The 13,872-nt window shown below is 34.0% G+C and overlaps 1 protein-coding gene across 3 annotated transcripts in view; it reads right to left on the bottom strand.

Annotated features, from left to right (window-relative positions):
• PREX2 (phosphatidylinositol-3,4,5-trisphosphate dependent Rac exchange factor 2) overlaps positions 1 to 13,872 on the bottom strand; it is a 332,829-nt gene that overhangs the window by 183,028 nt on the left and 135,929 nt on the right. For all 3 annotated transcript variants that reach the window (XR_005211591.1, XR_005211590.1, XM_037802580.1), the window contains exons 12-18: positions 12,740 to 12,843; positions 12,231 to 12,280; positions 8,454 to 8,529; positions 4,746 to 4,818; positions 1,877 to 2,019; positions 1,630 to 1,722; positions 131 to 279 (exon numbers count right to left, since the gene is read on the bottom strand). Coding sequence is in view for 1 of the 3 variants with exons in the window: in XM_037802580.1 (XP_037658508.1) it covers positions 131 to 279; positions 1,630 to 1,722; positions 1,877 to 2,019; positions 4,746 to 4,818; positions 8,454 to 8,529; positions 12,231 to 12,280; positions 12,740 to 12,843 (688 nt within the window). In the remaining 2 variants the exon portion in view is untranslated. The remainder of the gene's footprint in view (positions 1 to 130; positions 280 to 1,629; positions 1,723 to 1,876; positions 2,020 to 4,745; positions 4,819 to 8,453; positions 8,530 to 12,230; positions 12,281 to 12,739; positions 12,844 to 13,872) is intronic.

Genomic DNA, 13,872 nt, shown 5'->3' with positions numbered 1-13,872 from the left:
AAACTAGACAAAGTGGAGTGTGGTCCTTATGGCTTTCCCAATCCCATTTAGACATTTACTTATTTACCTTTTTTATTCTACTCATTTATGTTGAATGTTTCAAAAATCCCAAATAAAACATACAACTTACTCTCTTGGTTTTGTGCTCACGAGAACTCTGAGAGGCTTTCTGCTGTTTAAACATGATTTCAGGAAACAATCCACTTCACTAAAAGGTCTCATGAAAACTAGGTCACCATTAATAGCAAAAATCTTTTTTCCAACTTCCATACCAGCCATCTAAGGGAGAAAATGCAAAATTACTTCCAACTATATTTTAATAAGGAATCTAATTTTTCACAGAATTAGAATCTGAAAAGGTTCAGAGCTTATAGATTTGGGCCTTTTAATCATCTGCAATGATTTTATACAAATTCACAGAGCAGAACTATGGCAAGATAACACAGTTATCATTCATTCTCCTTGTACTAGTTTTACATTAGATCACCAATCCTTGCTGAATTTTCTCCCCCTTCCTCTTTGACTTACATTGTACTCTTCCTGTCACTTTTTATTCTTTTATATTTGATAGTTCATATCTTTATTTCATCCTTCTAAGTATAGCAAGATTCCAGGTTAATTTTTTTGACCATTTTTCCCTCTCTATCCAATTAACTCAGAGTGTTTCAACCTCTGCACATAGATCGATCACATCCAAATATGCATCTCCAGCTTGACCTAGCAAAAGAATCTCCAATGCGGAGGGGAGGAGTGACATGGAATCCAAAGAAGAGAGCTCCAACAAGAAAAGGGGCATCAAAAATGTAAGATGCTGGCTGAAAAGAGGACATGGAAGACATTATCTCTCCATGCCAGTGAGGATGCTCTTAACTAACCTTGTTGCCTCTAAACTACCTACAATTTTGGTTACCAGCTAAATGAGGAAATCCTGGGAGAGGACATTAAATCAGTGACATAGTCAGATGAAATGATGCTCTAAGAATGTCCTCTAAAATGCCTGGGACAAACATTTCCTTCTCATGGAAAAGTGTTAAAAATAACATTTTATTGTCCAGACCAATTAACAGGAGTATGAGCTGCCCAGTTATTCTGTTTGAAATTAGCATGCTCTCTTTTAAGATGTGTGTTGCATAAACTTCTATTTTGCTAAAAGGCAGAGACATTAGGCACTGGGAGATGGAAGGAAAGTGACAGTTTACAGTTTACCACTAGCATTCAATGGATTCAAACTTAAAGGCTACACTTCATTCATTCTCACATTCTTTATTAAAGATGTGAACCCTGAGAAGCTTACTTGAGAAATAAACATTTTACAAGACTGGCAGCAAGGTAAGGAAACTCTGTATCTGATATACTTGGGATGCGACTCTGGAAGGTAGGTTCCATGAGGGCAGAGAATTATGACTGATATGTTCATTGCTGCTTTTCCAGGGCCTAGAACAGTGTGTAGCATATAGTAGCTACTAAATAAATATTTCTGAATGAATGAATGATCATGAGATTTCTTTCTTTAAAAGTCTGGCAAGGTGAGCGAGCCTCAATCAGCATTAACAGCTGACTATCTGTTTAGAACTTTAATGCTTGTAAGCCAATACAATAAATTAAAATAAAAATGCTAATTCACATTACCTCTGCATTAGAACCCTTTTCTACCAACTTTATTATTGGAACTTTATTTTTGTCCTCTAACCCAAAGCCATAGCTGCCTTCATTAGATTTGATCTGAAATGAAAAATATTAACAGTTTTATTGAAGCAATCATAAAAAAAACTTACAAATCAAACAGAATGATGTAATATGCTTCACCATTAAATGTCATAGTCTCCTGCTAATGTCTATCAAGAAGAAAACTCATATCACATGTTAATAAACTTACCAATAAAGATTTAGCTATAACATTTTCTACAACTTTTAGATCATGTTTCATTAGTCGATGCTTCATATTTGATCCTTCCATTTCTTCATCAGCAAAAAAACGGAAAAGGAGGGGTTCATCTTTGAACTCACTTTTTTCAAGGACTATAGAAACAGAGAGAGCAAAATTGTTTTAATGACTCCAGAAACCAAATTCATTTTCCACAACTGTAGACATTAGGCAAATTACTGTCTGCCCCAAGACCTCAACTTAATCCTCCAAGGACAAGTTACATTTGATTTGTAAATATCCCTAGGAATATTTTTCTACTTCTTTCTATTAAGTCAATCTTTCCTTTAAATGACCTACAACATAAAAGATTTTGAATTTTTAAAATAAGTACTACTTTTCCAGTTGTCCATCACTTCCCAGAATAAAATCTAAATTTAGTAAAAGATAATTACGAATCCAAAACTGCGTGTAATCCCAAACATGTAAACCAATGGTGTTCTGAACCTGTAGTAAATATTTTAACTAAGTATTTAATATCCTGAACAACAATGGGAAAATTCAAATGGGTTAAATTTTGCCCTGTGTGTGAGTAATTCCCATTGCGGTCACTTTGTTCCAACAATTCAAACCAGAAACATGTCTTCTGGGTGCAGTGTGATTTTAATTTCCAGGAATCCTTAGTTGTTTTCTGTTTAAAAGCAACATTCTCAAATAACCTTACTTCTGCAAAGGGCAATTTTTCCACTTTATTGGAACATTAATATTTTTCCCCAAAGCACGTAAGATTTCTAGCTTGCACTAATGATATGAAGTTTATGTTTTGTTAGCTTTCTATAAATAAGATTAAATACTGATGGGAAGAATTTGTATTCAGACAGGACATAGCAGTTGCCAAAATGTTTTAAAAGAAAAATCTTTTCTCCATTTTTCATTTACCATCCTTCGTACCTTGAAGTGTCTTTGTTGGGACAGACTGATTAACCGAGCCAGGGAGTTAAACGGAAGACAGTGGTCCCACAGCATAGTAGAAAGAGCTAGGCTTGTGATGAGGGAGACCTGTGTCTAAATTCCAAGTCTGGGACTGACTCTTGGGTGTGACATTGGGAAAATTACTTAAACGCCTCTGAGCTTTAGCTTCCTCATCTGTAACATGGGGACAATAAAACTTCTGCACAACGTTTTAGAAGAACTGAAATGAGGTAATAACTGTAAATAATGGCATAGAGCAAGTGATCAAAAATAGGAGCTATTTTATTATTTTTACAGAATTCCCATGAATAATTATTGACTGGATAGACAGATGTTTGGATGGATATACTGACCTTCAGATTGGTAGACGGAAGACTGACCAGGAGCATAAGTTAACAAATCAAAGTATCAACTACAAAACACAGGCAACAATTTCTCTTATAAGAAAAGTTGAGCATCTTTTTACACTTAAGAGCCATTTTAGTTTCCTCTTACTCATAGTTGCTTATTTTCCTATTGAATTGCTGGTCTTATTACTGATTTGTATGAAATTTCACACATTAAGATGTTAACTTGGAAAAAATTTAAAACCAATAAAACATTACTTTATTAAAAAAAAAAAAAAAAAACAACAGGCAACAGAAGTCAAAGCAGACAAAAGAAATAAGGATATATTGGAGAATGAGTTTGATCTTGCCTGAATGACCAAAGCACTTTCCCAAAGCTGCTGTTTTTGTACTGCTGATTCCTCCCACCTAAAAGGAGCTGCAGCGACATCAGTAAAGCCAGACAGGAACCAAACTGGCTTTGCAACTGACAGAACCTTTTGTATGGAAAGCTTTTGTTGTCACTAAATATTTTAGATAAAATTAAGGCTTGTTGATGTTTTATTTAAAGAGAAAACATAACTAAAACATTTTCAGCTTGTCATTATAGTTTCAATTTCCTATTATGTTGTAATTTCTTCCATTGAATAATTTATTCTCCAAAGACTTATATTTCTTTATCACAACACATACAGTGCTCTGGAGAGAGTGGTTTCAGATGGGAAGGGATGAGATGGGAAGGGAAGGGATGGGATGGGAGGGGAAGCGATGGGGTGGGATGGGATGAAATTCCCAAAGGAATATATGATAACCGAGGATGCTCTTGAACTCTCTGTAACTTTTGCTGTACTTGCCTCTTCATAAGAAGTAACATCCTTTTGAAAATAATTGGCAAACAGGTATAAGTGCTATCAAATATATGTTTATATAGGATATATGTATATATATCCTATATAAGCATATATTACACATATACATATCTTTACAATTACAAAGCAGTTGTTTAGATTTATGGATTCCATAAGACGTTTTAAATAGAGAGGGAAAATTAGTCTCATTAATTTTATAAATCCAAGGGGGACGGATACATCAAACAAGAAAGAAAATCAGTCTTTAATTAGTAGCAAATAGATGTCCAGAGACATAATTTTATTGAGATAATTTCAAAAAGCTTTTCCTGAAAGAACAATAAATATTTGACCACATATGCTCTCATTTAACCAAAAGAGTTACCTACAATGATTCTAACATATACTGGTATTCAAGAAACCATTAGTCTGGTCTAACATAGTTTCAAAGAGTTATAAAAAAAAAAATTCTAGCTCAAGCCCTTGTCTTCTAGAATTAGAGCAGTCTAGAAAAATACAAGTCAAATGATGGCAACTGCCAAATAATAGCAACGAGACATTCAGCAGTAAAAGTGAATGTAGATGTGGGGACCTGACACGAACCCAGCGCAAGTTCCAGACAGTCCTGCTGGTTCATCTCTAAATGACTCACCGCAACTCTGAGAAACTCCCAGCGTCCTCGCAACAAACCCAAACAGTGAAACATGCGTAAGCTTCTAGAATGAAAATCCCTACCGTGGTGCATGAATCCATTGTCACAGAGCCCAACGCCAAATATCATCGCCTCTTCCCTGGTGCGGCAATCCCCCTGGCAACCACAAAAGCACCGTACAATTGAATCGGCAACAGGAGGCTTTGTTGCACCTTTATTACATGTGATATTCCCAGCCCTATATTCAGACAAAACCATTCACAGAATATGGCACACATTGCTTTCAGAAGCCCAGGATTCATCTATTGTTATAAAACATTCATATGATTGTTAAAGTATTTTCTTTTGACATTAAATGAAATTTGAAGATGTACTATTTCTTGGGAAAAAATATACTCTATTAAACATGAAAATCTATAACTAAAATGGATTGCTACTCTACATGATCCCTTTCTGCTATCCCTTAGACCTTATATCCCAAGGAAATATCCTATATTCTGACAACACACTAAATAAAGCTAAGGAAAAAAATCATTGTGCATGCTCTCTGTTATTTACCACTGCCACCAACTCTTTCCTTGTGCCCAATGGCCCTACTCTGGAAGGACCCCTAAAGAAACCTACTAATCTAGAGTAACTTGTAGGACCTTAAGCATAAAAGCAAGCTTCTCTTTCACTATCCTGCCGGCAAAAAAAAAAAATCAAATCAGATCACATAACTGAACTTCACAAAAAAGCCCAAAACAACCTTTTCTTATAGCTTTTATTTAGAAAACACCTACGTTATTCACATTAAGTATGATGGACTCACATATATGTATGTATACATGTATGAATGTGTATGTACAAAACTTTACACTTATATGTTTTACAGTTTAAAAAGTACTTTTTCACATACTGTCTCATTTTTCCTAGTCCTATCTTTTATCACTTTATGCCCTCATTTGAAAGATATTTATTTTTGCTATACACTGTGCCAAGTGCTAGGGGTAGAAGACTAAAATACTCAAAACACAGAATACTCTCCTGCCGTTAAGTAATTCAAATCTAGTGAAGGATTTGGTCGCTTAAAAAAAAATGGTGTGTAAGTATCATTATCTAGCTTAGTCAATATTCATAAGCAGGCATTATACTAGGTACCTAGTATGATGTCCAACGTACAGTTTGGACAGTTTCAATATGATATGTTACATGCTAAAACTGAACTACCAAGGACCAAAAGAAGACCCTAAGACCAGGCTGGAGGACTCAGTAATACTTCCTGGGGCAGACAAAACTGGAGCAGTATTTTAGAAGATTCATAAAAATCAGCCCAAAAGCTAACAGTCCCCGGAAGGCAGGAGAAATGCTGTATAGCTGTTTATTTTGTTTAACCATCAAAACATATGTTTAAATGTTAAAGTTATAAGAAGAGATGATAAAATAAGGAGTAACATTTGATTGCTTTATCTGATTAATTAATGAATTTATTTACCGGCCCAAACTAATATCTTCTTGAAAATAAGCGTTTAAGAAATACGATTTCAAATATTTGGGTATCAGTATGTCTTTTCAGAAATCCTATTTGTATTGCATATAACTTTGATGAGCATTAAAAAAAGGCACAAAAAATTGCTCTGAGTTTGAAGAAGGAAGGCATTAGTTAATTAAAAACTATAATTGATCCATAGATAAATCAAAACTTATATGAATTAAACAATGTACTTTTAGAAGCTACATTAATGCACTTGTCACATAAGGAGTTAACTTCATGGCATAACTTATTTCGTTGTTTATAATTATACTATATATTATACCAGAAGCAGCAGGGTAACAAGAAAACATTTATTCAGAAGAAAACAACAATTTTCAAACTTTCGAAGATGTCACAATGTATTGCAGAATAAAAGAAAAAGTGTCAGATCTAGAATATACTCTAAAATAATATATACACCATTATACTGGAACTAGTTGTTTATTGTATCCTCTCAAACTGTTTCCATCAATTCAGTGTCCTGGTCTTTACTAGAAATTATATATTATCAATTAAGAATCTCAGGGGAAAGGTGTTCTTATTTAAAGAAAAAATTCTTCATGTTAGATTAGAAATTGTATCTTATCATTCTCTTATCATTCCACTGCTATGTCTTCCTCCTAAACCCAGCTCATGTTGCCATAATCTGAAGCTAACTATAAAATTACTATGTCTCAGACTTACACTGGAGTAAGTTTTAGAATATCAGAATCGTAACACTTAAGTGACAGAGACCTCATGTACAGCTATTCCAGTAAGCAGTAATGAATTGGGAAAACTAGAATCCAGAGAGATTAAATGAGTGCCCAAGTTTGCATAACAAGTTATTATTAGCAGAGCCAGCATCAGAAGTCAGCTTGCCTGAGCCTCAGTCCACTGCAATTTCTACTACATACTTTTTCTACATACATTGTAATAACAGGCCACTAAGAAAAACTGAAGAAAAAAATAAATGCAACTTGTTTCAGCTTTTGAGCAACTATTATATTCTTCTAGTGCTCATACTTTGAAAGTAAAAGTGCCAAGAAAAAGTTGTTATGTGACTTTCTGAATCAGAACTTTAAATATTTATTCAGCAATAGCTTTTACTCCAAATAAACTGTCTCCTATTTTCTCACATAATTAACATATAATACAAGTTCATGTGAATTGTATAAACAGCACGGCTTCAATGTCAACGTCCAATTCTGATACTGGGTACAGAACTGATTCCAATGACACACATTGAGCACAATGTTATAAAACGTTTCAGAGCACTAGAAAACCCACTGGAAGCATGAGTTCAGGTTTCATCTAAAGTTAATTGTTCAGTTTAACTTAAAATCTGAGCTTCTAAATAACAAATTTGAATACTAATAAAATGCAAAAATAGGTCATCTTGAATAGTCTAGAAATTCACGTTAAAAATCTCAAATTTCATTTGCACAGATGAATCAAATGTGGATTAGACTTCAGTATTTGAAACAAAAAATAAACATTTTTATAATTAAGTATCAAGTTATTATCTACCTGTAACAAAGAAAGTAGGTCACCTTTTTTAATAAGAAAAAAGTAAAGCTGCTTATTAAGCTAGCTCAAACGGCCAAACTTAATGGCTTATATTTCAAGCAGGCAAAACCCTTCCCCACAAGTAGTAAGTACAACTGAAGTTAATACCAGTTTACTTAACCTTTCTTTAATCAACAGAAAACTTCTGATCATTTATTAGTTGACTTAGTATGATATTTTAAATAAATTAAAATTTGAATATCAATTATGATGGAATACATATCCTGATTTGTTTTACTTATAAGCAAACAACATTTTCTCAGCACCAGCTATCAGTATCTGCATCCTGAGAAACAGAACAATAACAACCAACTTTGTGCTTTCCTAATTGAAATGTATGCAGATGTATATTAGAGTTCAAATTATCAAAGTACAATTATTTTCTAACAGGGAAAAAGGCACAGTGAGGTAAGAATAACTTGCTAGGGGTAATAAACAGATACTTTAAAACAAGTTAGGGAACAAAACATGCAAAAATACTTAGCATATGAGCATAGCTATTGTTCAGTGATACTCAAGTTATGCTTCATTTTTTTCAATGGCTATGAACTGAAATTTTTAAAAAGGAACAAAGGCTAACTCCACTTCTTACTAGGTATGTCCATAGGCAAGTTACCTCTTCACCATGCCTCATCTGCAAGGTGGGGATAAAAAATACAATACATAACTCACATGCCCCAAGTTTAAAGCAGCAGGGAATGGAACTCAGAACTACTGTTTTTCTATCTACCTGTGCGATTAACCAATCTATCAGTTTGTTGGCCATAACCACAGATTTGTAGGTCCTTAAGTGGTAATCTTTATCTCTGTAAAGAAAGAAGAAATAAAAAAAACATTAAGGAAGAGAATAAGTGAGCACTGGGAAACATTTTCATTTGGTATCAGTGTGCAACAGACTAGTTTACATAATATAATCAGAATCTATTGTCCAAAACATATTTAAATAAGTAAGATTTTCAAAGCATGTAAAACAACTAAAAATCTTCTGTTGGCTCATACCAAGGGAAGAGACACAAAGTAAGACATCTCCTCCTTTGCATTTTCCTGTAGTCAAAGAGATTATTATTTGCTATATATTATCTCATAACTTAGCTAGAAAGATATTTCCTTAACAAAAGCATAGCAAAACAGAATTTTTTCCTTTAAATCAAGGTGGAGTCTACTAAAAAATCTTAAAATGTGGAGAATAAAGCAATCCCCTTTATTCCTGCTCATGAATTCTCCAGGAAGACAGGATTTCCCTGGGGGATTATTCATTCAACTCTGCTGTAGCAGAACAGCAGGCCTGTCCTAAGGTAGATACACTGAGAACACTGTTATTCATTTTGTCTAATCAGAACCTAAACAGAGTGACAAAACATCTCCAGGGAACTAAAAGAATCAACTGGTTTCATGACAGATTTCCTTCTCAGTAGATGTGCCAGCTCTGAGAAGGCACTCAACAGTTAGATACCAACAAAAAGGCACTTAAGATCAGAACCAGGCCCCAAGGGCAAAAATCTATAATTCAGCTATCTGGCAGGTCAGGATCAAAAGGGAATGAGAAAATGACAGTCTTTTCAAAAGCTTAAACTGCAAACAACTTGAAGTGACTAACAATTACTAGCTATATTCACTGTACTTTGACCTCTGTCAGTAATTTACAATCATGATGCACATCATTGTACCACAACCATAAAAATATTTCCCTGAAATATGGCTGACATGCTTGAGATTTCAATAATAAATTATCTAGGTTACCCAGTAATCGACAGTTTTATTTTTAAGATCTATTTCTGTGTTTTTGGTTTCCATTTCCTCTTGGTTTCCAAAAACATCAATAAGAGTGAAAAGGGGAATCTAATATTAGACCACATGTGCCTGTGGGCTCTTCACGCCACGTAATTTTTCTTTTCATAAGCTGAGTTCACACATATTAAAAGCATGACTATCACACATTCCATCTGTAATATGGTTTTTGTCCCATAGATTTTCCCTTGGCAACTCAGACAATTGCCATTTCTAGCCAAAGAGCAATTCCTTCTTATCAACTCTTACAGAAATGTAATTTCTTGATGAGAAATCCCATACGGCTAAAATATATTTTCAGAACACATTTTTCTCATATACAAAAATCTACATATAAACAGGTGAAGTGGAGAACTAAATCATTTTGTAGTCTTATCAGTTGAGCAGAAAATTTTAAGTACCCACTTGCATCGAGATAGGATTATGCTTCCCCAATGTTTGCAGGGGGCGTGTGCCTGGAAGGTAGCAGAGAGTCAACAAATACTGGATTTCTCCCCCTTTTTGTACTTTATTAAGCCTACTTGGGAAAGTAGACCCTGCACTGTCTGGGTAGGAGGAAAGATTCTATTTTCTGCTCCAGTGTCTGCAGGGTATTCCTGTGACAACTCCTTAGCCTACAGTGTGAGTGTGTAATCCAATATACTCCAGCAACCTACAAAATGTTTTTTCCCCTTAACTCTGAGTTTCCTTGGAATTGGAAACCAGAATGAAAAGCAGTAAGTGAACATCAAACATTTGGATTCTACAGCCAAGTCTAAAAAGCATCTTCATCCCATTTTGGAAACTGTACATCATTTTTTGTTGCTCTGAAAAAAAAAAACAATTTAGCTGATAAACCCCAAATGATAACTGGCCATTTGAATTTCCTTTAACATTCTATCAGGATATATTACAAAGGAACAATCATATTCATGAAGATCTCTTCTGTTAGCAATCATGATTCAAGCTCAAAGATTTCCACTGTCTCTCTAAAGAGACAGGGGAAATGAACCCAGATTACTATTGAAAAACAGACAGACAGAAAAACATGTCTTTATAGAAAGGAAAACACTGCAGAGAATAAAATTATAAAATTATACTAGTTAAATTCAAAGTAATTCATAATTTTCAAGAGCAAAATCTTTGGATAAGAAGTAAATATCATGAAATAAAATACATAATCAAAATTCAATTACACAATTTATTGAAAAAAATTGAATATGCAAGTAATCATAAGGGTAACTATTCATAGTTAACAATATTTCCAAATCCTCTCCTAATCAGTCAACTGTTAATATTGGATATTAACTGAATACAATCATTTCATTATCAAGTCCAAAGTTTACTGTGAATTAATGGCATAATAATTTTAGAAACCAGAATGAAAAGAATAGGAAGAAAATGTATAATTAGAGCCTTGGAAATATTCAAGGACATTTTAAGAAGTGAAGCATTACTTTAAGTAATTTTTGAAAGTTAACTTTTACTAGGGCAGGTCGGGCCAAAGGGTAAAGGATGATAACTAACTTTGTTTTAAACCTTCAGCTTCTGTGTGAGACCAAGGGAAGAGAGGTTTACTTGGTGCAGGATCTATATTTTTCTGCACCACACTAAATAATTTGACTTGCACGGCTGGTTTTTTTGCAGGTTGGTGTGAGATCCTGATACATCCCACAGTGATTTCGGCAGAGAATAAAAATATATTTGCAGGGCCCCCCTGGGGAACTGGGGGAAAATGCAGAATTGTTGGACTTCCCCACCTGGGTTATTACTGATATTCTCACAAACTTTGAGGACCAACTATTTAGTAGGATCAACTCTCAGTCTTGGAGCTTGCCTTTATGAAGCTTGTTACTTCAAAGGAGAGTCTAAGCCTACTTACAACTGTGCCTAAGAATCTCCCCCAGAGAACCTCTTTGTTGTTCAGATGTGGCCTCTCTCTCTCTAAGCCCACATGGCAGGTAAACTCACCGCCCTCCCCCTCCCACATGGGACATGACTCCCAGGGGGTGCAAATCTCCCTGGCAACATGGACATGACTTCTGGGGATGAACCTGGACCCGGCATTGTGGGATTGAGAAAATCTTCTTGATCAAAAGGGGGAAGCAAAATGAAACAAAATAAAGTTTCAGTGGCTGAGAGACTTCAAATGGAGTTGAAAGGTCACTCTGGAGGGTATTCTTATGTGCTATATAGGTATCCCTTTTTAGTTTTTAGTGTATTGGAATAGCTAGAAAGAGATAACCAAAACTGTTGAACCGCAACCCAGTAACCTTGATTCTTGAAGGTGACTGCATAACTACACAGCTTACATGGTGTAACTGTGTGATTATGAAAACCTCGTGGTTCACACTCTCTTTATCCAGTGTATGGACAGATGAGTAGAAAAATGGGGACATAAACTAAATGAAAAAATAGGGTGGAATGGGGGGATGGAATGTTTTAGGTGTTCTTTACTTTTATTTTTATTTCTTTTGGAATAAGGAAAATGTTCAAAAATTGATTCTGGTGATGAATGCATAACTATATGATGGTACTGTGAACAACTGATTGTACACTGTGGATGATTGTAGGTATGTGAATATACTTCAATAAAACCATATTAAGAAAAAAAAGTTAACTTTTTACTTTTGGAAGAAAAAACAGAATAAGCCATCAAGTTCTAACTGAATACTATTTACCACTTCTACAACGTAAATATTTCCATTTCAGTTTTCCAGAACTGAGAAACAAGACTCACCTTATCACTGGAGTAAACAGACTGTGAAGACGGCAATATAATCTTACACCCTATGTAAAAGAAAAATATATCAAAAGCAATGAAGATCACTTAAAGAACAGATTAACGAAATTTTGTTAGAAGTGAATTCACCGATTATACAACTTCAACCAATTTAAAAGTTATTCAGATGCTACATCATAAAACTAATAAGACTTAATTCATTAAAAATATAAATTTTGCTTTGAATTTGTTAACATACAAAGAGTTTTTAAAATTATTTTCCTTAAAATACGAAATTTCAAGATATAATGGAAAGAGAAAATTAATTTATGCGGTAATGCATCTATACTATTTTTTTATCATGTCACATAAATTTTGTCAAGTGTATAAAGAAAATTGGTATCACGTTCATTTGAAAGAGAGATACATGTTATTTAGGAATTTTCTACACCAGAAGAATATTTTAAGTCTCTCAACAGCATTTTGCCTTGTGAAGTATGATTCAAAGTTATGGGACAGGTCGTTACCTTTGAAATCACATCTTGCATCTCATTTCTTGGATAAAATGTTCCATCATCATAACGAAACCTATACAACATCTGTTCTGGTTTGAACTGGTGTTTATCAGTAACTAAGAACATAGAAATGATACATTAAAATACTAATAATATAAAAAGTGGCAGACATAATCAAAGAAATTTATGAAATCCAAATTCCCAAATAGTGGAAATTTTTCGATAAAAAAAAAAACTTTTGCTTTTCTAATACAGCAATGCTATGCTAATCCAGAATTTTCAGTCAAATTCATAATATGATTTTACTGTTTAACACAAAATTACCATACAACGATTTAAGAACTAAATGATTAAGAACTAAATTGAAGTTAGCAACATTCAACTAGCATATTTACATATATATGTGTATGCATATATATGTATAGTATATATACACATACATATTTACATGAATATAGGAGCTTGTATTTACAATTTCTTCATACTGCCACAAAGCCAAGCAAAATGTGGCCTTCAAAGGGTAGATACTCAAATTAGTGAGTTGGGATGTGATTCTCACCCCTAGTAGGGAATTTTTTTTAGCATTTATCTGTTTTACCCCACTGCAGTCAGGCCAAGACCACATGTGCACTAATCTTAATTATTTAACTGTGTTTAAACCGCCAAAGTAGATTCCACGATTTCTATACGCAATTTATTCTGAAATTATAAAACGTCTTCACTGAGAAAGTTTTCTTACATGTCACATAAATTTTTTCGTCTTCGTCTATTCTTGGTGGAAAATGAGAGTGGCCATCCTCCACCATCATCTTCAGTATGACTTCCAAATTCATGAAGACTTTCATTAAACTTACTGTCAAGTTTTCTCTTTTCCAGGCTTAATTATTTTATATGCAGTCTAATAAAAATGATGACTGTTCAAGAAAAGAAAATCCTCAAACTAAAGCTCAAAGAATTTATATTTGCATGTTTCCTTTACAGGAAATGCAACATTTGCAGAATAGATAATTTGCAGCAATGGGTTCTATTTTCATGATTATATGTAAGACTTCGACCTTTACTTTTATGCTAGAAATGTTCAAAGGAAAGAAAGCTGTCTGAATTACTTTTCATGAGCCGCATTTGGTGAAGCCAGAAGACAAGTC

Source organism: Choloepus didactylus, chromosome 14, assembly GCF_015220235.1.
Source record: "Choloepus didactylus isolate mChoDid1 chromosome 14, mChoDid1.pri, whole genome shotgun sequence".
In the NCBI taxonomy this organism is placed as follows: domain Eukaryota; kingdom Metazoa; phylum Chordata; class Mammalia; order Pilosa; family Megalonychidae; genus Choloepus; species Choloepus didactylus.
This window is presented reverse-complemented; position numbering and strand designations above follow the sequence as displayed.